This window comes from Leuciscus leuciscus (genome assembly GCF_965113295.1).
Source record: "Leuciscus leuciscus genome assembly, chromosome: 6".
NCBI lineage: Eukaryota > Metazoa > Chordata > Actinopteri > Cypriniformes > Leuciscidae > Leuciscus > Leuciscus leuciscus.
The window spans coordinates 34,288,595-34,315,585 of NC_138730.1; the positions used below are offsets into that span (position 1 = coordinate 34,288,595).

The 26,991-nt window shown below is 38.7% G+C and overlaps 1 protein-coding gene across 2 annotated transcripts; it reads right to left on the minus strand.

The window, feature by feature from the left end:
- Positions 1-1,043: 1,043 nt before the first annotated feature.
- On the minus strand, positions 1,044-26,533 carry acin1a (apoptotic chromatin condensation inducer 1a). Of its 2 annotated transcripts, none has more exons than XM_082173427.1 (18): positions 26,364-26,533; positions 21,089-21,154; positions 20,858-20,969; positions 16,412-16,470; positions 13,029-16,019; positions 12,177-12,329; positions 11,911-11,999; positions 8,040-8,097; positions 6,085-6,130; positions 5,096-5,244; positions 4,817-4,957; positions 4,551-4,734; positions 3,280-3,425; positions 3,031-3,138; positions 2,843-2,950; positions 2,426-2,735; positions 2,086-2,186; positions 1,044-1,977 (listed from the first exon to the last, which is right to left on the minus strand). In XM_082173427.1, exons 1-18 carry the CDS (start codon positions 26,499-26,501, stop codon positions 1,684-1,686), a joined length of 5,253 nt encoding a protein of 1,750 aa, XP_082029553.1. In that variant the 5' UTR covers positions 26,502-26,533; the 3' UTR covers positions 1,044-1,683. The 2 variants fall into 2 exon arrangements, with proteins under 2 accessions (XP_082029553.1, XP_082029554.1); XM_082173428.1 differs by having other exon boundaries at positions 8,040-8,100.
- Positions 26,534-26,991: the final 458 nt, after the last annotated feature.

A 26,991-nucleotide genomic window follows, 5' to 3' on the forward strand; every position in this document is an offset into this window, starting at 1 on the left:
GCATAAGAGACTTCTTTCAAAAACATTAAAAATAGTAATGTTTCCAAACTTTTGACTGGTACTGTATATATATCTTTTTTTTTTATCAAATAAATGCTGCCTTGGTAAACAATAAGAGACTTCTTTCAAAAACACCTGAAAGGCCCCAAACTTTGGAAGGGTATAAATAGCATACATTTAGGTTAACGTTAACTTCTAAATATACTAATACATTTTTATATTTACATTTGTGTAAATTAACATTAAATGTATGACCAAATTAACAATAATATATTTATAAATTAACAACCTACATTAAAGTTCATCGTTAGTTCACACAATGTAATCATGCTTGAACGACTTGAACATTGCAAAAAAAGTTAACAAATTGTAATGCCAAGTCAAATATGTGGTTGTAACAGTTCATGCCCTAACAAGACACCTGATACTGCTGACTGTAGCAATTCACATTCAAAATAAAACTAACAGAAAAATGCTATAACAGTCATATAACACCAGAAGACCATTTGCTGAGTGCAGATCTTACATTCTGAAGGATTCAAGCTGGCCAGCAACACCGTGTTCACAATAGAAGCATTAAAGCTTTGTGTCCCCTTTTTCACCAACAAACCAATCAGCTGTGAGCTCGAGTCTGAACATCAGCAACAGTGAAATGGTGAATGGAGATCCCCATTCCATACTTCAGTTTTGACTTAAATACATTGCTATGTCCAGAGATTAGAAGAATCACAGACTTTCTCTGACGTAACCAAGACTAGGGAATGAAATTCATAGAAATCCTTTTATAAAATCTGCAATTTAAAAAAAATAATAATCCCTGACAAACCGGAAAATCAAGTAGCTGAATAAACTCGAAAATAGAAGTGGGACATGGGTCAACTGCATTGGGTGCTTGCCATGTGCACAGCTCAGCTGATTATATTCAGAGGGATCTAGACACATAACAGACGTGTAGATGTAGCGCAAATCTGCAGATAAACTCCAGATAAATGGTCCACGTTGACCCCCTACAAGAACTGACAAATAACTTTTTTTTCCAGTCCTTAGATGTAACCTTTTTATTATTTGTACATTCAGCACTTACAGGAGTAAACAAAAAAATTCAAAGAAAACAAAATTAAGCTTTTATGCTAAAACGATAAAAAAAATTAAAAACCAAATGTGAAAAGGTTAAATATGCATCCCATTATCCATGGCAACCTGGTAAAAACAAAGGGGTCATAAAAGGCAGACAATCGAAGGGAAAAAGGATACAAGGAATGTGAGGAAAACAGAAGAGGAAAACGCAAGTGACACTACAGGCTTTCAGAGTATCTCTTTCTGAACGCAGCTTCACTCTTTCAGATCTGTGTTGACATTACACTGAAGGAGAAAGAGGACGTCACCAAACCTGGTGAATGTCTTGCAGTCCGACCCACTTATACCAGAAGTCCATTAACACTGAGGAGGGGAAATGAACACCAGGAGTCTTTAAGCCCAGTCAAGAGACATTGAGACGAGTCTATATGGAGACACAGCACCACGTGGTCCCAATGTGTGTGTGTGCACCCGTGTGTCTTTATGCAGAGTGTGTGTGCATGTGTGTTTGTATGAAGTCTGAGTTGGTCCTCAGGAAGGTAGGCATAGAGCTGTTACAGCACATACAAGAACAGGGGTTACAAACTGAACGGTTCCAGACTTCTCTTAGCGTCGTCGATCTCTGGGCAGAGGGCCGCTGCGGCTTCGGGACCTCCTGCTCCCGCTTGCACTGTTTCCGCCAGGCCTGCGATATCCCTCCTTCCGTTTGTCCCCCTCTCGCTCCCTCTCTCGACCTCTGTCTCGGTCGCGGTCTCTCTCACCGTCCCCTCCGGTGGCCCCGCTGGTCTTCATCCTCTCCCGGTGTTCCTCCTCACGTTTCTTATCCTCCTCTTCCATCTCCTTCCACCTCTTCTCTCTTTCCCTCATGCGCTCGGCACGAGCCGCTACCCTCTGTGCTGCCTGCAATTCAAAGTGCGGTGGGTAATGAGTACCACTGTATTACAAAATCAGTTTTTTTCCCTTACCGTTACCACTTTATAAGTAACTAAAATATGCAAAGAAATGTACCTGCTCCTCAGTGAGGGGGAGCCAGTATATGCATGGAGCGGCTTTGGTTTTGCGGAAGAGGTCATCCAGCAGTTTAGCGGGTGGCTCTTCGGGTCCTTTTTCTAAAAAGAAAAAAAGAATAATAAATATAAATGTATATATTATATAAATATTTTATATTTAAGATATTTAAGTTTACAAATAATAATAGTAATCGATTTAAATAAGTATAATTTATATAATACATATTTACAAATGTAAATAGAAATTAAATAAAACATACTTAAATTAATACATTTAAATATCAAATAATAATAATAACAAGTTACTATCCTGCAAAAAAAGATTACATTTTCCTCACCCTTCTTATCAGTTTTCCTCTCTTTGCTCTTCCCTCTTTCCTTGCGCCTCCTCTCACGATCTCGTGAACGTGATCTTCTGGCGCCAGCTTCCTCTCCAGGTTTGCTGAAGTCCCTCACCTTATCTCTGTCCCATTCCCTTTCTGCACGTGATTTCTCCCTCCTTTCCATTTCCCTCTCTCGTTCTGCCCACTGGTCACGCTCCGGTAGGAGAGGCAAGGGTACCGGACGGCCAGGCCCAGCGGCTGCCGCCCCACGGGGCTCCTCTGGTGGCTTTTCTCCTGCTGGACCCAAACCCCTGTGGAAGTCCACCTGATAAGATGTACCAGGAATGAAAGGGAATTAGTTTTTATATATATATTAAAAAAAAGTATAAAAAAGATTAAATTCAGCAGATAAAGAAAAAAACAAAACATTACCTCCTCTTGCATGCAGAAGTCAACACTGAGGAACTTAGGGTTACTCTGGGGCCATTTAACCCCATGTAATGCTGTACGAGTGGCCATCGCTTCTTCTGCATTTGAGTACTGAGTGAAAGCAAAGAAGGTGAACGGTATGAAAAAAAAGAAACAAAATAAATCCAGAGGGATGCAGGGAAGAGACTTACTGTGACGTAACAGTGAGATTTTATCTTGTCAATCCAGAAACCTTCCTCCACTAAAGTCCCTGTGCGGTTCAACAGCTCCTTCAGCTGCCCCAGGGTAAACGGCCTCACCTTAGAAACATCACAAAGCAAGTCTTAGGTCACTAAACCTGGGACAATGACACAGGCACAGCTAAAACTGTATGCATGTAGCATCTTCAGCTTATTAAAACATTTCCAGAATCATCAATGTGTGTCTGTGTGTAGACGTACCAGGTTGCAGACATGGACAATGTTAGACAGCTTGCCACGAGGAGGAGAGGGTTGTTTGGCTGTGCGGACAGGGTCATCAATGGTGATACTCACTCCCGACTTCTGCTGACTAATCGAACGCCGAATCAGCGTGTCACTGGGAGCGACTAAGCAGGGGAAAAAAAACAGGAGAAAAGGGTGAGAACCCCATATCAGATTTTTCTATCCAAAACTTAAATTTCACAATACTGCACTTAAAAGTTGTAAGGGTGCTCCGATCAGGACTTTTGGGGCCGATCACTTAAAGCAGGATCGTCCGATACCGATCACCAAAATAAATCCTACTACTACATAAATAGAAGGCCTCAAATAGACCCATGGCAGTTATTTATCTATTCTTAATGTCTGTTAAGTATTAAAATTAGATAAGAAATTTAAGAAAGATAAGATTAGAAAGTATCATGAATTGACAACTTTTTATTTACTGGCAAGCAACATGTTCCATTACCTCTCTTAGAGGTGATTAGGAACAGCTTAAGAGTTTAACAAATACAGCTTTCCAGTGAAATTAGTAGTAATAAAAAAATAAACAGTCTTTATCAACAGAAAGTAGGCTAATCAAATGTATAACACTGCAGTTTAATTAACTCTTTATTATCGAGCATGTCCTGCAGTTTAGCAACAGTAGACTATATTTTACAACAATCACTGATTTAGCTGATTTGATGTTAAGGTTGGGCTTTTAGGGAGGAACGAAAGTGCAACGCTATGAGGAAAAAAAATAGATTCACACATCTGGTAGAACTGCCAGATGAGACCGGTGAATGTAGTGAAGCAATTTTACTTCAATTTCAACTTATTTATATAGCACAAACAACTTTGTCAAAAGTACATAACAATTGTTTTAGAAGAGTGTATAAAAAGTAAATAATAAAAGTTAAGGAGCAATATGCTAAAAAAATACCAATAACAATTAACATGCCTAAACACAAATAGCCAATAACATTATCGTTCCTACACACAGAGACAATTACTCAAGACCCCCCCTCCTTAAAAAGCTAGGTTACATTTTTTTTTATAAAGAAAATAAATGTAAATAAATGCATTTTTTTATTCTTATAAAATAAAAAAAAGATACAGAAAAATTGTCTTGCGAGTTTTGCGTCATCTGAACAGCTGTTATAAAAACCACTGATCAAATTATATAAAACTATTATCGACCAATAACGATGGGAGCCTGAACAATCGGAGTCCCCTTATAAATTCAAATTTGTTCCTTCTGTATTTCTCACCTGTCTTCGCATCTACATCTCGCCAAGGGGACAACGGCTCTGTCTCCATGGAAACCTCATTGGAGCCTTCCATTTTTTCCTCCTGGCTAAGTCTATCCCGCCCTTCACTTCTTTCTTCCTCATCCTCATGTTCACTCCTTTTGGATTCTTTCTGTCCATTCTCTTGTGTGTCAGAGGGCACAACCTGTTGTGTTTACCAAAATGTTATTCCAACACATGTAAGCAATCAAACACACTTTTACTTACAGCAGAAGAACAACCCGCACCTGTGTTACAGTTCGTCTAATTTTCAGGTCTTGGTCACCCCTCTCTCCTCCTTCCTCTTCCCCAGAGAGATGAATCTCCTCCGGATGCAGGTCTAACACAGCCTCCTGACCCAAGCTAGGCTTGATGTCTGGTATTAAAGACTGTAAAGAGTAAGGATTGCATTATGGGACCGTTTCACTGTTCATCAGAAAAGCAAGACAGGAATAGACTTTAGGGAGAGAAATTTTTTCAGCATTAAATCATCTTTCAAACTCATTTTTATTTTATATTTCTCTGACCTTCAAAGAGTCTGTGGTGATACTGATGGAGGGTTTCTTGGCAGTGACAGCTGTACTGGAGCCCCATCTTCTCTTCCTGCCAGCACTAGCACTGCTTGCGGTCTCTGCTTCCCCTTCCGAACTCACCACCCCAGGAGACGGTTTGCTGCCTGAAGATAGCAAGCATATGGCCGTCTTTTTTGATTTCAAACTTATAAACATTGTGTTATTAAAACTTTGTCAAATAATACACTACTGTTCAAGAGTTTTGGGTTAGTGAGTTTTTTTTTAAATAGACATTAATACTTATATTAAGCAGGGATGCATTAAATTGCTCAAAATCAAGACGACATTCATAACTTTTTTAATGCTTTCTACTAGCAAATAAATGCTGTTCTTTTGAACATTCTATTCAAAGAATCCTTAAATTATCATGGTTTCAACAAAAACATTAAAGGGATAGTTCACCCAAAAATGAAAATTAGCTGTTTTAGTGGACAGGAAATAATGCAACAGAAAGCTTGCGCTCCATACTGCTGTGAAGACGCTCAGGACCGTTTGCCAAGGCTGTGGGTTACAGGTAATAATGTTGTAAATAACATTGTCTCTTGCACAGATGGAAAGACACCTACATCGTGGATGGCCTGAGGGTGAGCAAATTAACAGGGTAGGTCATTTTCATTTTTGGGTGAACTATCCTTTTAAGCAGAACAACTGTTTCCAACATTTATAATAAGAAACATTTTTGAGCACCAAATCAGCATATTAGAATGATGAAGAATAAAGTAAAGGCTGCTCAAAATTCAGCTTTGCCATCACATGAATAAATTATAGAAAAATTGAAAAGTTTTTAAATTGCAAAAAATGTTACTGTATTTTGGATTAAATAATTGCGACCCTGCTGAGAATTTTTCTTAAAAGTCTTACCAACCAAAAACTTTTCAACAGTGAATACAGTGAAACATCTCTCCAAATTAATCACTCAAGGGGAAACCTGTGGAAATACTTACTGCCGAGAGAGATCTTTCGGGCCGAGAAGGTCTTTAGCGTGGTGCTCTGAAAGAGAATAAACACATCCAAGCCAGGGGAAAAGGTGAGATAGATTGAATAAATAGTGAAAAAACACAAGGTTCACAGTGGGGGGGAAATGTGCGTATGCATGAGGGAGATAAGTCTGAATGACAAATAGAGACCAAATAGAATGAGCCATCAACAAGTAATTGATAAAAGAAATAAAAGGCAATCTATTAGGAAAGACCGCCTCTTCAGTCACAGTGTACACGCACACACTGTGTACATGTTCTTAATGTGGTTAGAGGTCTTCTGACTATTTCAAAGGTCTATTTCTGCTCTGAAGATGCGGTCTTGTCCTCTCTTACACCAAAATACTTTCTTAAAGGCCATGCTGCAGTTATCTATCACCCCTTGGGTTGAAATATCCTTTTAGGTAGTTACTGTAGTGGAGAATTAAAATAAAGCATTGCTTTAAATTAGCTCTTAAGTGGCCTTACATATAAACATCTACTCTTTATCCTGTAGTCAATAGCTCCATTTTAGGGTTACCAGGGAGTCTGGGCAAATATTTGCATTGTCTAGGCAAAACGTTTAAAGTAGAAAATGGAGAATGACTACTTATTTCCCGGTACCATTGACATGTTCTTCACTGGGTAGGGAATGGCCCAATCGCACGTCTGTATGTACTGTATCTAGGAAACAACAGTCCAATGAAAGAAGGCTGGGAAGTTTGGGCAGAGATCTGAGAGCTGGATGGCAGAAGAGCTCACGTAGAACAACGTGGGTAGAGTTTGCAAGGCTCTGAGTGTCTCTTTTGAAGTCCATCGTATTGGCATGAAACTGGAACGTGTGTTGAGTCTTTCAAACAAACTGCTGCGAAATTTTTTAAGATTGCCGAGTCTGAGGCACTTCAATCTCTCATCCGATATATTTGTGAAGCTCCACAATTGCACATGGTTTTTGTCTGTTCAGGCCGAATGAAGGGGTTTCAGTCAAGCAGCCACAAAACAGCAAAACGGAGTCCATTTTCAAACTAACAGTTAAGTTTGATTGTGATAGTCCACAGGAAAATGAGAAAGCTGTAAAATCCAGCACATCCAGCCATCAAGGCAGTAGTGCAATGATAAGAGTCCAACGTTTCCTTGGGAATAAAGAAAACATGTTTTCTTTGCAGGATAAACGGAAAAACTAGTCCCATGATATAGCGAGCAACTGGAACAATGACTGGAAAACGTCTCCATTTAAAGCAAAAAATGTCACATCACACAGTCCTGAAAGAAGTCCATGTATCTGCTTACGGTTTCTTACAACTTCTTTTCCACACTTGCCGCCATCTTGAGCCAAACTGACACAGGCTCATGAGACACTCAGCGATTCGTCAAACCCACATTACACAGCCTTTCATTATCAGTCCAATCAACAGATGCTTCCAGCCAACGCCATTCTGGAAATGTGACCATTTTTGCCAGGTGTGTTGCACTTCAGAGCAGACTCAAGGCTTATCAGGTAAAGCCATGGCACTTGGAGACAGTGGAACAGGTGCTGTAGTAGAAGTAGTAGTAGTAGTAGTTGTATGCAGGTACCAATAAGGGCAATGGAAGAGTCATGAGCACCTTTACAACAAAGCAATCAAGGGGGTTTTAAACATCAGCCAAAGTGACAGAGTGCCCCCTGCTGTTTCTGTCTATGACAGCTTCAGCAAAGGTTCACAAAACATCATCTGTGACCACAAAGAGGGCAAACAAAACATAGAGCTGCTAAATTAGCATGTGACCAGATTTGAACTACATACAGGTGATTAGTAATACCTGCATATACCTGTAATAATAATTAATTTGGATTGAATTAGGGGGAAGGGTGACAGCCCTTTATAAAATGTTGTTTGCCTCTTTATGTGGAGGATATCTGGCGAATGGTAGAGATGGGTCAGCCTAGCACTCTGCACTCTTACCTCCTCACTGCTCTCTGGAACCTTCTCAGGCTCCGCCATGACAGCCTCCTTCACCTCACTTCTAAGAAAGACAGGAGCAAAGAGAACGGGAAAATGTGGTATGTAAATATTATAAGTCATTAAAATTTGCAAAAGCCACAGTAAAAAGACCCCACAGTAAAGGTGTTTTTGGAATTTAAAGGAATTTAAAAAAAGTAATTTACTCACCCCCACCACAACAGTCTCAGTCACCATTCACTTTCATTGTATGTAAAATATGCAATGAAAAGTGCATGGTGACTGCAGTTAATATTCTGCCTAACATCTAATATTTTGCTCCATTTAAGAAAAAAAGTCATGCAGGTTGAAACATGAGAGTGAATAAATGATGACATCATTTCGATTTTTGGGTGAACTGCCCCTTTAAGTGACACTTTTAAAAGAACACGTTCCTAATCTTCTCAGTCAGATTCACTGTCAATTCCAGATGTGGGAAAAAAAGATAATTTTAGATACCTAAAAAGAAACTGTGTATCCTGAAACACAGATCTTGTTGTAATCCCTACATTATCCACTACCGCCAAAACAGAGATTGACCAATCACCTCTACAAACACTCGCAACAATTACAGGCCTGCTTCAACAACAAACAAGAGCTCCAGAAAGAAGGATCAGGAATTCTGGGTTGTATCTATAACCTTGCTAATCCAGTTTCTCATTGACCTTTTAAATTAAAGCTCCAGGCTACATATCAGAGCTCATCCCGCAGAGTGGAGTGACACGCGTGGCGTCACTTTTACTCTCATTCCCTTTTAGATCGTTCGAACGGCCGACAAAACGATCAAAAATACTAGTCGATTCAAATAAAGTGCGCCCTGATACTAACATATCGCTAGCACATAAAGATGCATTAGACAAACAACGCTCCGCCGCATTGTGGGACGCGAGTACATGAGCGTAGCGCTGAGCATCTTCTCTTTCCTCCCCGATGAGCAGCACAATGCACAGTGAGATCACGCACCTATCAGCGCCTCCCTAATGGCTACAAACGGACGGGACTTCGCGAATTCATTGAAAAACGCTCGTCCAAAGCTAACGGGCCACCTTGAGCCCCGTGTTATTGGTCAAACGCGCAGTAAAGCCATGTTTGGATGAGAGAAAGGGAGGTGCGCGAGACTCACTGCAGCAGGACCCCATTATCACCGGCTGAGAGGCAGCCGCACTGATTGCCTGTCAGTAATCCACACATACTTCAATAACGCGCTCTCAAAATATGCTAGTAAAGCTACGTGCCGTTTTGGGGAGGAACAAACAAGCTAGCGACGCTACTAACTTCACTACATTAGTAGCGCAATAGCAACTGTTCAAAACAGAACAAAACTGTGGTGTTGTATTGTATCGCCTTGGAACGTATAACAAGCTGTTCAAAAATGACTCGCTGATTTATTTTATTTAATTAAATCTTCAGTTTCGTAGCAAAATACAAAATATTTAACTTAGTTAGATAAGTCAAGTGTTTTCTAGTTTTAAACGTTGTATTTGGTTTCTTTATTAGCCCATAAAAAAACAAAAAAATGTGTTCCATGCTACAAAGGTGATGTATTTAATATTTGAAGAAGAGCTGCAAGATTAATCATTAAAAGATTGCGATCTAGATTCAAAAACTGAAGCAATCTTATTCCGATTCACCTTTGTCTATTAAAGCTTTGACAAGTTAGACAACGAACATTCAGATCTGCGTTGGCGCTGCAGCTGATCCAGAGAGAGCAGTTGTCATGGAAAGGTATGAAACAGCTTCACAGTTTTCAACCACACAGTATCATCATTTCGGTGTTACCATAACTCAAATTATCACATAAGTACTGGGATAAACATTTATAGTTAAGATATAAACACTGATGTCTAAGGTAGATATCAAATTATAATAAATCACCTTTTGAAAATAACTTCAAATAAAGATTGTATCAATTACATTGTTACACCAGTAGGTGGCAACAAGTGACTGTTAAAAAATGATTTATTAAATCGTTCATTCAAGAGATTCATTCAAAAACACTGATTAATCCAGTCATGAAACAACAAGTGACATTTTTATGAGTGACTCAAATAATTCATTTAAACTTTAAAAAAATATTTTTAAATAAACTGCATCAATTAACATTTTGTCAGAACCTAGAGATAATTGTGATCTCTATTTTAAACAAAATCATGCAGCTCTATTGTGAAGAGAGGAAAACTGCAATGTGCAAATCTGTGCAAACTAAGACCATTATAAATAAGCTATTTGTAGCATAGACAACATAAACACTGTGGTTCTTTGATGATTCAACATTGTTCTGTTAGTTTTTGTCTTCTTATTGCATATTTCTACAGTACTACAGGTACAATTAATTATTTCCACGTGACAAGATCATTTTTTTAATGCATTTCCTGGGTCAAAAAAATAGGCTATACAAATACTTGAGCAGCCCAAACATTTCACCAACTTCACACTGCAAACAAAGAGCTTACAACTGTAAAATCACATGCTTTCATCTAGGGCTGTGCAATTAATTGAATTTCGATTTTTGCTCCCAACGATCACCAAAATAGTATAATCGAGTAAAAAACGATTATTTTGCCATGTTCTGTTTTGAAAGAACGCTCTTATTTTGTCTTGTGTTCTGAATGACGCGCGCACGCGCACATCCGCCCCTCCCGATGCCATAAACTCTCTCAGCTTGAATGTTTAAACTGATAAAACTTAAAACGAAGTAAAAATGATCAACTTTAGTTACGATGCAATGCTGGCCCGATTGTACAAGTGACAATTCCATCATGTCCCGACTCCTGAACGCGAATGTGTAGTTTCGACGCTTGCCTTGTCCAGCGCATTTTGAGAGACAGAGAGAGAGAAGACGCATCACCGCTGAACACTAACGCGGTTTGTGAAATTGCGTCTTGGAGAAAGTTTTAAAATTATTGATTTGATTTTATAATCTGTGTGGATTCATTTAGGCTACTCATACAATCTACATGCTAAAGTGAATCAATGTTTGCGGGGGAATTTCCCGCATTAGGCTATAAGTGGTAGACCTGCGGGAATATATTAAAATACTATATTATTTATTTTAATAGTTCAAAAGTACAATCAATGTTCAAATTTCGATTTTTTAAGAATTGTTGAAAGGTGTCTTTGGTAACACTTTACAATAAGGTTCATTAATTAGCATTAGTTAACAATAATGAACAATACTTCTACAGCATTTACTAATCTTAGTTAATATTAATTTCACCACTTACTAATACGTTATTAAAATGAAAGGTTGTATTTGTTAACATTAGTTAATGCACTGTAAACTTAACATAAACAAACAATGAACAGCTGTATTTTTATTAACTAACATTAAAAAAGATGAATAAATACTGTAACAAATGTATTTCTCATTGTTAGTTCATGTTAGTTAATACATTAACTAATGTTAACGAATTAACATTATTGTAAAGTGTTACCGTGTCTTTTTAATAAATGCAACACGTTCCCAAAGTCATGTGAAATAATCGCGTTACATAATCGTGATTTCAATACTGACCAAAATAATCGTGATTATGATTTTTTCCATAATCGAGCAGCCCTACTTTCATCTTAAACCACCTCATAATGACCATATTTTATCTCACCCTCCAACCAAACTGAAATTTGGATCTAGTCAAGTCACCTTCATTTTACAATAGAGATTATTTCAAAGCAGCTTTACAGTGATAATAGGAAATGAATGCAACAAAGATTGTTTTGGCTGTACAGCAGCTCTAGATGTCCATCCCTTTTTTTCCTGCTTAGTAATGCGTTCATTCAATCCCTCATTTCTGGTGCACAACAAGTAGGCTATAATCAAAGTAGAAAACAGACAGACCTGGTAGTGTCTTTGTTAGTGTCATCTTCCTCAATATTGTCCTTTCTCCTTGTTTCCCTCTTCTCATCTTGTTGTTCAAGGCAGGGTTTCTAAAGTGTATAGAAAAAACACTGTACATAAAAATGTTTATGGCCAGTTTCTTAGAGTAGACTGAGACAAACAGATGTCAATCAAAGAAAGTGGTACAAGATCATAATTACTGCTACTAGGCTTAAGTCAGGGTTTAAGAACCAAGTTATATTACCAAAAGTTGGTTGCTTACTGACCTTGGTTTGGATGACATCCTCATTGCAAACATCTTTCTCCTCCTGCTCTGTGAAGACTCGTTTTTTGCGCTGGGATGTAGGAAGCTTTTCAGTCACAGTTTGACCAACTTTTTCTGTGGGTTGAGATGAAGAATCTTTCTGGGCCTGTTTAGACTGAGGAAGATGGAAAGAAAATGTTTAAGATATGCTTTTGTGGGAATATAAAAGAGTTGCATGTAGGCATAATACAATGCAATTCAATCCAATATAAGTGCATTATAAACAATTAGTGAAATTATATCAAAATGAAAGCCTATTTATCGCACTTGAATTAAAAGTATGTTCTGGGTTACATCATATAACTTTAGCTCAATTATAACAGAATATTTCAACTATTTTCTCTGCAATTAGTATTAAAAACACCACATATGGACAGTGACGTTCTTACAATCCAAGTCTATGGGGCAAAACACCCCATTATTGGCCTCATAGAGTTCCATTGTAAGTGGACATTTGTTTGCTTTGTGAGCATCTGCCTCAGTAACTCAGTATTAGAGGTTTAATTTACACATGTAGAGGAAAGCAAAAGACAAAACAACTGACAATGGTTCGAAAATGGAGTCATGAAATTAAAAATCTTAATAGCTCAGGCAATCAATCTTAAGTTAACTATGCCAGCTCTCTAATGGCTCTGAGTTCTTTGGCCACTTATTGTAACAGCTGGCTGAAGCTATTTGAGAAGCATGTAATTTGATCAATTTTGACACTTGACGATTACGATACTCATGGGCGATGTCTTTAAAGTGTTTAGAGAGAGAGAGACAGAGAGAGAGAAAGACTGACAAAAAGATGAGGAACATTTGAACAACTCACCCTCCTACCACCTGAAGTGGAACGACTTTTCTCCTCCTCTGATGATGATGATGAACTGGAGGAGCGCGAGGAGGATGAAGACCCAGAATCTGAGTCGGATGAAGAGGAATCGCTAGATGATGATGATTTCCTTTCTTTTTTCTCCACCTCCTTCTTTACCCTTTCCCTTCCTCTTTTCTTCTCATCTTGAGTTCTTCTGAACATCTCATGTTTAGTGTCTTTGCTTGCCACGCTGTTCTTTGATGTCTCCATCTTCTCTTCCTCTTGTGGTGCATGTTGTTGGGTGGCCACCTTGGGGGTCTTGCTCTCAAACTCATGGGGTGCTGCAACAGGGACTGATGTTTGAGGGGGCTGAGCATCTTCTTGCACCGGTTCCTCAGGTTTAGATGCTAATGAAATTGAGGGGGCTTGTGACATCGGGCTGTCTGAGAAAGTACGAGGTCTCTTCAGCACAGACGTTGGCGAGCATGGGAGAGGAACTGTCACAGGGGCATCTCTAAGGAAGCGGGACTTCTTGGAGGAAGATTGAGGGGATGGTGGTGTTGCAAGTGTGGGTGACTGTTGTGGGACAGACTCTGAAGATTGAGCATCTTTGCCAGCGCTTTGTGGTTCCCCAGCCTTACTTTCGTCTGGTTTCTCCGATGGACTCGAGAAACCACCGATATCACGACCACGCTTCCATGGAGGAAGACGACTTTCTTTCTCTTGTTCCTCCTTTTTTTCGTGTTTCAAAGCCTTTTCTTTCTCCTCCTGCACTCTTTTTTGCTCCAAAAGTCTTTCCCTCTCCTCCAAGGCTCTCTGCTTCTCTTCTTTTAAAGCAGTCTCCTGCTCCTCTCTCTGTTTTTTCAACGCTCGCTCTTGCTCTGCTTTTCTATGTACTTCTCTTTCATGCTCTTCTTCCAAAGCTTTCTCCTTTTCAAGTCTTTCTCGCTCCTGCCTCTTGCGTTCCAGAGCAGCTTCTCTTTCGTGTTTTTCTCTTTCCAAAGCCCTCTCTCTCTCCAGTCTTTCTTGTTCTTTGGCCCTCTCAATTTCTTGTCTCTCTTTCTCCAAAGCAGCGTCTCTTTCCAGTCTTTCTCTCTCTAAAGCTCGCTCTCTTTCTTGCCTTTCTTTCTCCTGCCTCTCCCTCTCAAGAGCCTTTTCTCTTTCCTGTCTTTCTCGTTCTTCCCTTTTCTTCTCAAGCCGCTCTCTCTCCAATCTCTCTCTCTCTAGAGCTTGTTCTCGCTCTTGTCTTTCCTTCTCAAGACGCTCCCTCTCTAGAGCTTGTTCTCGTTCTTGTCTCTCTTTCTCGAGTCTCTCCCTCTCTAAGGCTTGTTCTCGTGCTTGTCTTTCCTTCTCAAGCCGTTCTTTCTCCAATCTTTCCCTCTCTAGAGCTCGTTCTTGTTCTTGTCTTTCCTTTTCAAGCTGCTCTCTCTCCAATCTCTCCCTCTCTAGAGCTTGTTCTCGCTCTTGCCTTTCCTTCTCAAGCCGCTCTCTCTCCAATCTCTCTCTCTCTATAGCTCGTTCTCGTTCTTGTCTTTCCTTTTCAAGCCGCTCTCTCTCCAATCTCTCCCTCTCTAGAGCTTGTTCTCGTTCTTGTTTTTCCTTCTCAAGCCGCTCTCTCTCCAATCTCTCCCTCTCTAGAGCTCGTTCTTGTTCTTGTCTTTCCTTCTCAAGCCGCTCTCTCTCCAATCTCTCCCTCTCTAGAGCTCGTTCTTGTCTTTCCTTCTCAAGCCGCTCTCTCTCCAATCTCTCCTCCTCTAGAGCTTGTTGTTGTCTTTCTTTCTCGAGTCTCTCCCTCTCTAAGGCTTGTTCTCGTTCTTGTCTTTCTTTCTCAAGCCTCTCTTTCTCCAATCTCTCTTGCTCTAAAGCTTCCTGCCTCTCTCTCTCTAGTCTCTCCTTTTCTTGTTTCTCTCGTTCCAAAGCTTGTTCTCTCTCCAACCTCTCCCTCTCTTCTCTCTCCCGCTGTAAGGCCTTTTCTTTCTCTTCCCTTTCTCGCTGTAAAGCCCTCTCCTTCTCCTGTTTCAGAGCTTCTTCTCGTTCCAGTCTTTCCCGTTCCAAAACTCGTGCTCGCTCTTGTTCCAATAACTTCTCCCTTTCCTCTCTCTCCTTCTCCAGGGCTTTCAGCCTTCCTTGTTTCCCTTGCCTTTCCCTCTTTTTGTTTTCTTGCTCCCATAAAAGATGACTACCCTCATCCTGCTTCATGCCATCACTCTCCTCCGTCACCGCTGTCCTAACAACACTAACACCTTGGTTGGAGATCACTGAACTAGGGTATGACAGAACTGACGCTGCATTAGCTGTGTGGGTAATTGCGGACACAACTCCCTCTTGGTGGCTTCTCTGTCCATCAATTCCCTCCCTATCACGCTTTCCCGCCCCAGAGAAAGCTCCCTCAGACTCCATTTTGCGTGCCAGTAAGGTCAATGGGCCTGGTCTGCGTTCTGTGGAGTCCCCAGCTGGTTCAGGGCTACTGCTACGACTGTCACTACTGGAACTACCAGAGCTTGAAGAGCTAGATATGCGCTGCCTAGACGGGGGCTCTCCAGGACTAGGGGGGCTCTGTTTAGGGGTGTCTGGGAGTGGGAAAGAGAGTTCAGGAGGAGGAGATGGGGGAGGAGTGGGCTGTCTGAGCTGCTGTGAAAGTAAAGGTATATGTTGGGGGGGTGGCTGCTGCTGTTGCTGCGAGCCACCAGATCTTTCCCTCACCGGTTGGCTTTTTGGAGGCTGTGCTCGACGACTCCGTTGAGCTTTGGCATTCCACTCTTCCTCTTTGCCATCATTGTCATCCCCACCTTCACTGTCATCATCACTGTCGGCCATTACATGGCTTGAAGTCGGTCCTCTTTCACCAACAACCCGCACCGACAAAGAGGCTATTGCGCCAGGCTGGGCAGGTGCGGAGGGGGACGGCTGCCCGGGTGTTTCTTTTTCTTTGAGCTCATCACTCTCACTCGCAGTCACCCCAACTGCTGTACCTCCTTTGTGTTGGTCGACTAAGGAGGGAGCAACATCCTGGTGGAAATACATGTGTTGGACATGGAAGGTAAGTTCAGGCTATGCAACAAATAAAATAAAAATGTCCTTACCTTGCATGACTACAAACAAAATATGGTTACACTTTATTTTACGGTGTCATTGTTACAGCGTAATTATATATTTAAGTACTGAGTAATATTAATTAAGTGCATGTACTTACTATAGAGTTAGGGTAGGATTAGGGTTTGGTTGAGGGTTAGTTGCATGTAAAATGCATAATTAACTGTTAATACTATTGTAAGTACACGTAACATATGTAACAAGGACACTGTAAAATAAAGTGTTACCCAAAATATTAATTTTGTAAGAATTCATGGTCCAAACTTGAGCAAACACTGTAGAAGCAGAGGATTGATAATATTTCTAACCTGGTTAGGGGCAGTACAGATACTGTCATTGGCCTCTGTGTGATCTTCATGGTCTGTTCCTAAAAAAATAAAATATAAATAATGAAGTCTAAATTATTAATGGCTTGAATCAAATGATAATAGACATGTCCACAGCCATTTCAGGTCTAAACAGTACATTTATTGAAATAAAATGTTTTACATTTTTTTAGTATTTCAGGAATTTATTATAATTTAAAATGTATTTCAGAAAAAAAAAAAAAATAGAAACAAAATTACAAAGTGAACAAAGTTACTCTGCAAAGATTTAATTTATTGGTATATACAGAATTATAATTTCCCATCATTTCATATGAAGAAAATATAAATTGAATTATTTTCTTTACTTCAAATCTAAATACTACATCAATCCAACACTATCAGAATCACTGACTTGAGCTTTAATATTTTTTCCATGAATTCCATAGATTTTCTCTTGGTTGCGCTGCTTCCAGTAGTGCATGTTTATGTTAGAGCTTTTATCCAATCATATTTCAGCCATCATGTGTTGCCAGAGTCAAAGAAATCTGCCTTCAGAATTGATAGTGCGGGCGCCTGTAGCTTAAAATGAATAGCAATGAAACTGTTGCTTTAATCAGTCAATCAAATATCGATTTGACTGCACCGGGCATAGACATAATAAATACACACACCCTATTGGCCGCTGGATCGTACGTCAACGGCGCAGTCATATTGCGGAGACCAATTTTCCCATAAATCTCATAACGGGAATTGAGAAAAATGCTTGCTTCGTGTGCAGCTTGGGGCTGTACAAATCACCGCACAATTGAAAACAGGTCTCAGGGAATTACCTTTCACAAGCAAGACTGAACATTTGTTTCTGGTTGTATTTGGTCATTATATAATTAGTAATATAGTAACATTAGTTGGCCACCGGAGTCAGTCAGACTATAATAGCTAGCGATGTTGCTAGGTAACTTAGCTGTGAAAGTTGAGCCATGAGTTGACATGATTTATAGTATAGTTTTAGCTTAAATATTATATTTTATATAATAAAGTACATTTCCTGAAATCGAAATATTAATCTACATTTTTCTTAAAACCGACTTATGACAAGTACTTGTTTCGGGTAGGTACTAGTCACTATTTCATTTACTATTTTTATTATTGTCTATATTATTCTGCAATTGATATTACATTTTATTTGCTATTATTGTTTATTATTATTATTATAATATTATACCACTTGCGATTATCAATCTATTATAGTTAGGCTATGCTGTTAAATTATTGTACTATTCACTAGTCACTATTTAACTATTTTTTATTGTCTATATTCTGTCATTGATATTTCATATTCTCTTGCTATTATTATAGTATTATACAAACTATATGCTATTATCAATATATTATTATATCATTGTACTTATGATATTATATAATTATACTATTAATTACTATTTTATTTGCTGTTTTTTATTTTATTGACTATACACTAAACTATTTACTATCTATTACTTCTCACTTTTTCTTATATTTACTATTTTCATTGCACTGTAGTTGTAACATATTATGTATTACCATAAAGGATCCATCAGTTATCTTTGTTATTGTATATTTGGAGTATCTATCTGTAAATATCTATCATTTTAGTGCTATAAAAATACAGAAAGCAGCCTGCCGGTGTGATTTGTATTTGCCGATTTGTTTAATTTTCTCAATGGCGGTCAATTTTAAGTACAAGAAAAGCTAAAATCGGGTTAAAGACAGAAAATGCTTTATCCACAAAAAAAAAATAAAAAAATTCTCACAATTCTTATCCAAGAATAAAAAGCCAAATACATAACAAGCCTAAGCTTTGACAATTCCTTATTATTATTTTTTTGTATAAGTCTAACTATCGAGATTTTAAATAACTAGAGATGGAACTTTTTGTACACCACGTACAAACCACTGAAATCGGTTAAACGTTATTTTAGTTTTTTATCCAGAAAAACCGCAGCTCACCCATTTACTTGCATTTGTTTACAGCGCAGTCTTGCCCTCAGCAATATGGCGGAAGTGTTGACGTATCGCAGCAACGTTCGAAAGCGGTCAGTAGGGCATCTATGTATTTATTTTTTGTCTTTGGCACCGGGGCCATCTAGCAGGCGCACAATAACGTTGGCATTTTCACGTCCTTTGATTGATGGTCAGAGCGCGTACTATTACTAGTAGTCAGAGCTAGCTAACCACATCTGTAGCAAACTGCATAAACTAAAATGTATTCCTGTAAATTAAAAGCGTATTGAGAGGTGGAATTAATTCAGGTAGGACACCACTGAAGGCCTAGGTGTGAAATGCACCGCCCGCTACTGATAATATATATATATATATATCAATTTCATGATGTAGAATAGACAACCATGTTCTACAATTCTCAAATCAAAACAGATTTGGCATGTCCACATCACTATATAATATCAAAACGTTCTGCATATTAACAAAAGCTACATGTTAGCATATGTTGAATGTTCTTCTACATTTTAGAGTCAACAGTGTTTCTATAGTTCACCTTCACCCCTATCTATCTATGTCTGTGTGTCTGTCTGTGTGTGTGTATGTCTGTTAACCACATATCTCTCGAACCGTTAGTCCGATGGATTTCAAACTTGACAGGTGTCTCGCTACGGTCACGAGTAAGTGCAGCGCCAAGTTTGACGTTGTTTGGATGAGAAATGCTAAAGATATTGTTAAATATATAATTTTTTAAAGGTCAGACTGATCTCATGAAATGGCGTATGTATGACACGCCAATTCGTATTTCCATTTTTGGCGTGTTATCAACACGCATAATTGATTTTCAGCGTGTTTATCAACGCCGGTGACTTAACGTTACATTACTGTATATATAAATATATATGACCTACCCCAACCGCGTCCCTAAACCTACCCGTCACTGGGGTTAATACCATTTATGAGTGTTCCCCTACCATCCTAGGAAAAAAAATATTGCTCCCCAGATGTAGATATACATTTTGCTCAGTTTCGCTCGGACATTTAAAGGCGTACACATACACGCGGAATCACTCTGACGTTTAACGGCGTAGACATACACGCGGAAGATGACGGTTCGTTTCGGCGTGGACATACACGCGGATAGCTCAAAATGCGTATAAATAACACGCCACTTGACTTGAAAGTGGCGTGTATGTTTACGCAAAGTCATGATGTCATGTTGCAGAGGTTGTGGTTTAAAAATAAACATTCTGACATTAGAGGGTTGTATCGGTCAAAGAAGCCCCAAGAAGGTTGTGGTTTAAAAATAAACATAGTTTGGTTCCTTCTGAATATTATAGTTTGGTTCCAGAATGTGACAAATCCATTTTGATTAATTTGAGTAAAAATGTGTTTTCTTTACCAAGAAAGTGGCAAGATGAAAAACACTACTTTCTGGTTCCAGAATGTGATAAATCCATTTTGATTAATTTGAGTAAAAATGTGTTTTCTTTACCAAGAAAGTGGCAAGATGAAAAACACTATTTTCTGTTTAAAACTTTCACATAGTATCTTTAGGTTATAATATCATATAAAATTCAAATCCAGATTTGGATTTTCATAGATCTATTATAAAAACGGATTATTTCCCCCCAAAAATGCAATAAATTCATGACACTTTTTTTTCAAAATGCTATCATATTGAAACTGTTGAAATCAGCCATCACTAAGAAATATCTCCTGAACTTTTTTGACGGCGATCAGCTCACAAAAACTGATTTTGCACGGGCACTTTGCACTGCTCCCTGAATCGACGCGTTTATTCATTTGTGGATGTTAACAGAATCTGTAAGTCAGCTATGCTGTTTACTTCTGAATATTATATTTCATTCTGGTGCGCTTAAAGTTATCGCTACTGTGTAACGATAGCCTATGCTATTCACCAACTGAACATATCCTATTCAATGTGTTCACAGTCTCTTTCACGGGCATCATTTGTAGTAGCCTATTCACAAGCTTCCTCAAGCATAGCGTTTTCTCGGAGTTCACTGTGTGCTTTCTACCATGCACAAATATGTGTGTAATTGTAACAATGAGCACTCAAACACACCAAACCAACAATTACTAAAAACACACTCAAAAACTGATTTTGCACGGGCATTTTGCACTAGCACTTAGAAGGTTGTGGTATTCATAAACACTCAGTCAGCTACACTGTTTACTTCTGAATATTATAGTTTATTCACAGCCATCATTTGTAGTAACCTAGCCTGCTCCCTGAATTCAATGCGTTCACAGTCTCTTTCACGGGCACCAAACCAACAATTACTAAAAACACACACAAAAACTGATTTTGCACGGGCATTTTGCACTAGTTTATACAAATGATGCAGCATTTGTGTTGGCTAACATCATTGTTATACACATTTAGCTTAAACACACACTGGTACAATTTAAGTTTATTAGTGTTATTTGGTTTCAGATACTCACCATCAGTTTCAGCTGCCTCTCGTGCCTCTCTCTCCAATCGCTGCCTGAGAAGCTCTTGCTGTTTGGCCAGGTACTGTTTAATGAAGCTGTTCTGACTCATTTCCTCCCCAATCTAAGCAAACACACATGTAATCCAAAATGGTACGGTTGTTATAGTGCAGTTAAGTCATCCACACAAGAACAAAAAGTAACATGCTTATTTCTACTGTAAAACATCTCAGTTTGGCTCACCCGGGAGTTAGGCTGCAGGCCAATGTGATGAGTGGAGGTTTTCTGAAGGTTCTCCAACATAAGAGCCTGTTGCACATGCAGAATGACAAACACATTTTATTATCTATACTACATACACTTTGCACAAGTAGTAAACAATAGAGCTGATTACCTTCATGGACACATGAGGTTAGACAATTTTTTTATTACATTTATCTCACCTAAATGTTTGCTCACTCATTGCGTTTTTACAATGGGGTGATTTTGTTGTTAAGAGTTTACACAAGTAAGCTTGATTTCAATCTCTGAATTAAATTGAAAAAAGTAGCACAAATACATACAATAGAATAAAGATACAAATACAGAGAAATAAAGAATTTTTTTGGATAGGTCTAACACTAGTATTCAGAAATACTACAGAAACTGAATAAAGTAATCAAACGTAAAATAACACTGGATAGGCTAGTATTTTAGGCCTGACGAAATTAAATACATAGGCTATTAATCCTGATTCCTTAAAATTAAAGCCATCTTTTGTTGTTTTGACAACAAAATTAATGACAGACACATATTAGGCTGCTGTCACTTTAAGAGCTAGTGCACGGATCCATTCCTGTTTTCATTATACTGTCACATGCGTTTTATGCTTAAGACATAACCTACTGTTTACGAGGATGCACACCAAGACTGGAATTTTGACATAATTTGTGTTTTTGACTGTTTAAGAGTGATATAATCCACGAAAAATTACTTTTGTTACTTACGAGCAGTTTGTGAGGTGGCTTTACTGTGTGTATGGACGCGCAAGTACTGAATAGTTTAAAATCGCTTGAATGTTTAAACTGGTAAGACTTAAAAATGGTAAACTGTCTAGTCTTGCCGTCTAAAGCGCGCTTGACGCTTGCCTTGTGCAACCTATTTTGAGAGACAGCGAGAGAAGACATAGGCTAGCACCGCTGAATCACTCACGCTGTTTGTGAAATTGCGTCTCACAAAAAGTTTTAAAATGACTGAATTGATTTTATAATCTGTGTGGATTAATTTACTAATTCAGCCTACATGTTAAAGTGAATCAATGTTTGCGGGAATTTCCCGCATTATAAGTCGGAAACCTGCGGGAATGATTATGCGCAGTCCCTGCACCGAAATTCGAGCTCTGGAGATCGACCGATAATCGGTTTACCGATATTTTCCCCATATTTAAGCATTTTCCCATAATCGGGTAGTGGTTTTGTAATATCGGATTCACCTATAAATGGCGCCATCTTGTGGGCGTTTTGAAAATTGTGTGCAAGACCTGAGGGCAAGATGAGTCAACAGGAGTGTTCAGAGGTAAAATAACTTGCCTACCTTAATTATTAAACTTTATTTAACATAACTGCCCTCAATGCACAAACAAGACAAGATGTTATATAAATGGTTGATATGTAGCCTAGTTTAAATTTGGCGCAAAAAAATAGAGACAAACTCACAGTCCTGTCCCAATAAAAATGCAAGTTTCCATGAATTAAATAAAACAGCCATGAGTAAGTGCATGTTGGAAATAAAAGCGCTGAATTTAATTCTCTCTGTTGTCTATGCTCATCATTAGTCTCATGAAGTCGCATTCATAGTGCCTTTCATTCACTGGGTTGAGGCTCAGAAATATTTATCACAATCCACTCGTTTAATACTCCTTAAATTATATTAACGTCTACTATATAACCTTTATTTAGCTAATAAACATATAAATAATTACAGCTCTGTGGAAATTAATTAATTATCTCAGCGAGAGAAGTTCTGTGTAAACACAGATAAAAACAGCGCGCTGTCTGCAGCTATTTTATCATCTATATACCGACATTATAAATCATTCTGATAACATGCCAGATTGAGATGGACTCGGTAATTGCGATGATGTATTCACTGTTTTGTTTATTTTTCTGACAATGTTTGCTTATTCCATTCTCTTCACTCTTTAGCCTATATTTCAAACATAAACCTTTTGAAACTGTAGTTTAAAACAAATGCTTATATTTATGGGGAGTTGATAGACCCCTGTTTTGTTTTAGTTTACAATAATTTGTTAGAATTATTTTTACATGCTATATTCCATCCCTGTTTGTTTACCTGATCAAAGATTTTATTTTAAAAGAAATAGTTTATTTTTTGCACTTTTTCAGACTCTTTTTATTTGTTTATTGATGCAGAAGTGTGTTTTGTTTGTATGCAAGGAGGGAATGAAATTTCAGTATTTAAAAAGTGTTAAATAAAACAGTTTGTTCAGTGCAGTACTGAAAACAGAATTAAACAAATAAATATTGGTTCTGTAAATCGGGAACATAAACATACAAATAATTGGTATCTGTAATTAAAAAATAAATAAATATAGGTCAATCTCTGAAGGAGATTTTATTTTATTTAACAATGCACATTTTTTTAAAATAAATGCATAGAAAACAAAAAGTAGGGGTCGACAGATTAATCGGCCGGACGATTAATCGGCCGATTTTTTTGCATTTTTTAACATAATCGGCCAATATCCAGTATATCAAGCCGATTATTAGGCGGGCGCATCTGTGGGCAGCCTAGTGTTGTTGTTGTTGTGGAACACGTGTTCGACGCAGGCTGCGCCTAGAGTCATTCTCCAGCAGAGTGAGCAGACCTCATCCAGTGCCTAAGGAAGGAGCTAAGTTCCTTGGAGAAAACTCCTTTATATTTAATTAAAACCTTTTGATATGTTACTGCCAACTTCGAGAAAAAATATGAATAGGCGACATGACGTTCGGCTACTTTGGATATTGATAGCGTAGTTGAGGTTGCATTAGCACAGCAGAGGTTGCTATCATGTCACAATAAGTAAGCAAGAATTTTGCATTTACAGACAGAGAATCTGATACTTTTATTTGTTCTGTTCTGTGTGTCTTATATTTGAGAGGGTTGTCACTCAATGCAGAGAAATAAGTAATAAAAAAGTGACCATAGGTTAGTGAAGGACTGGCTTTGCTTTGCTAGCATCGTCGCTAGGGTTGGGTAGCTACAGACAGACCCGGTGCTAATACGGCACTGGTGCCTTAACGACCGTTATCTACCGGACCGAATATCAATGCGGATTTCTGTGCTTCTTTCGGTGCTACTGTTATGCCTGTGCTTCTCTTGGATGCTCTGAAAACGGACGTTAAAAACGTGACGCTAGTCAGCAGTTAACTTTAGCATACTGTTAGCTAGTAGCTGGATTAAACACGGTTAAAATGCTGGCCAAACAGTGTAATGTGTGACTGTATTTCACTGTAGACTAGGGGTGGAACGTTACATGTATTCGTATTGAACCGAAACGGTACGGGCGTCACGGTTCGGTGTATAAATTTACACGGAGAATACATGCAAAAGACGCGAGGCGGTCATACATTGAAAAATAAAGTGGAATGTGGAATGGAAAAAAGTGATTTTCCAGTACAGGATGAGAGCTTATTAATTACGAAAACTATTATTTTATTTCAGTTCGTTTTTTAGTAACTGTTGTTGTTAGTTTCGTTTTAGTTATTCATTTATGTTGAAATTTCTATTTTATTTCAGCTTAAGAAAATGTTTTTAAAACTCACGTGCAAATTAATTCATGTAATGCGGAACTACTGTTAGATACGCGGGTTCTTTGGGGACACCTAATCTGTAGCCCCGCCTTAGCTCTGAAGCAGGCTGCGATGTAAAGATTGCAATGCTGGAATATGGTGTTTGTGTGTGGGAGAGAAAGAGGGAGACTCGGGAGAGGGAGAGAGGGGCGCGGGCGCGATCGAAAAGTCGCGTGTGATTAAAGTCGCAAAGTGTTTACTTATATTTGTGTGTGTGTGTGTGAGGCGCGGATGCGATCGAACAGTGGAAACATAAAAACATACTCCGTCATTTTGTTTATACAAGACATCATTCAAACTGCAAAGTGTTTAAGTTACTGTTAATTAAAATTAAGGAAAACAAATATATGAATCTGAAATGTAGCAAATAAATTTTCAATTCATTCAGGTACAATTACTAAACATATCTCAAGGTCACAAGTGCAGATTGGTCAAGTGTTCAATAAATGTTTTTGTTGAGAAACCTTGTCTATCTTAAGTAATTATTTGTGTTATATTTTATCTTTCAAATAGAGGTTAAAAACAAGCAAATAATCGGCCAAAATAAATCGGCAGCATTAATCGGCCGACCCGGATTTCAAAAGATCGGCATCGGCCTGAAAAAACCCATATCGGTCGACCTCTGACAAAAAGCTCTCGTGAAAAAGCATACAATGACTACAACATAATTATTACTTATTAAAATTTCATCAGCCTGGCCAAAAATTATGTCCGCACAATTTGGATTGTTTCATTGCATTATTACAAGTAAAACAACTGACTCCAAGCACAACTACGCAACATACTTTTAAGTACAAAATATTTTACACATTTTTAATGTGTATGAGGTGTCAATTTTATCTAGGCCGGGCATAACTGCTTATGTATGTACAGTAGTAGTCAAAAGTGATTATTCATGAATATTTAAGGGTTGTATGGATCAGAGCGTACGATCTCATAATAAAGGCAGTAAAAATACAAAAAGAAATCATGTAGCCTACTGATTCAGTGATTGTTTACTGATTATTAATAAATCAAGTACGTAGATTTATTTACCTTTTGATTTCATCATTCATCAAATAAGCAAGTGCACGAAATAAGTTAATCCAATCAGAAAATTGACATACAGATATATGTTTACATCTGTTCAGGAACAGTAACTTTCAGATCAAACTTCAAAGCAGCTGCTGCGCGCGGCACATCAATCAATCAAATCCTCCCACCGACGCAAAGCAACTGCGATGCGACCTCAGTGTTTATTTCAACAAAAGCACATGATATTCAAGGGGTAAACCGTGTTTAATCTTACAAAAACGTAATATTTTAAGGACTTTTTAGTAAGCGCGCCCCCGTTAAATAACCCCCACCCCCCAACACCTTATGCACTAACAAAGCGCGAACCCGCCGACAACTTAAAAAAAACACAGTTCACAGCCATCCAGAGACTTGTAAACACAACCGCATCGCCCTGAACCCTTAGCGACGCCTGCTCCATCCCAAAACTCACATGTATAGAAAATAAAAGCCGCTTTTGCATGTCACACACATACACACAAACAGGCAACAGCGGGGGGGCATGATGACACACTACAAACTGCATGAGCACCCCAGCTAGTGCGCGCTAGCAGCTAGCGAGACCACCGACGCTCGGCCTCCGAATCACGGTCTTCGGACTCTGCGGAGCAGAGAAAACAGCAACTCCCACTCACCCCTTTGAGTCTCTTGATGAGAGCATTCTTCTGTCCGCTTTTCGGAAGCCCTCTCTCTTCCAATGCCGCTTTCAAATCCGCTACCCGGAGCGAATGGAGCGGCCTCCCGTCCAGCGTAACGTCTTCGAGGTCCGCCATCTTGATTCCCTTCGCTCGTTCTGTAGCTCGCGCGGACCGCAACGCCTTCCTCACCGACGTCAGCGCGCCACGAGCGCTTCCGGAAGAGGCGGGGTGGAAGCTCAGACAGAGAACATCAAAGTTGTTTAATGTTTTACAAAGTACCAGGCAATAAACATGTATTCTTGTTACATCATTTTATTGTTACTTGTGATTTCATTTTTCTTTTTAACATAAATCCATTAAGGCTGTGCGTTTATACTGTTTATATTCTTGTGTGCATCATTAATAAGATGTATGCTGAATGTGTCCTCCAATATTACCGTCTTAATAACACATTGACCTTTTTTAAGCATGTTCTATATAGACTAATAATGTAAAAAATAGATGCAATTTCGGATCTTGAGATTTTGTGTAATCACATAGCATGGCCTAGTGAGGCGAAGTGCGTTTCTTAAAGGAACACTCCACCGTTTTTTGAAATAGGGCTTATTCACCTTCTTTCCTACAT

Bases quoted from the DNA above. Each gene is read 5' to 3' on its own strand.
- acin1a (XM_082173428.1), bottom strand. From the start codon at position 26,501: ATGGCGGACCTCGAAGACGTTACGCTGGACGGGAGGCCGCTCCATTCG. The intron at 20,970-21,088 runs GTGAGCCAAACT...GTGTTTGCTTAG, and splicing joins GCCTGCAGCCTAACTCCCGG to ATTGGGGAGGAAATGAGTCA. The intron at 1,978-2,085 runs GTACATTTCTTT...TTTGAATTGCAG, and splicing joins TCCCCCTCACTGAGGAGCAG to GCAGCACAGAGGGTAGCGGC.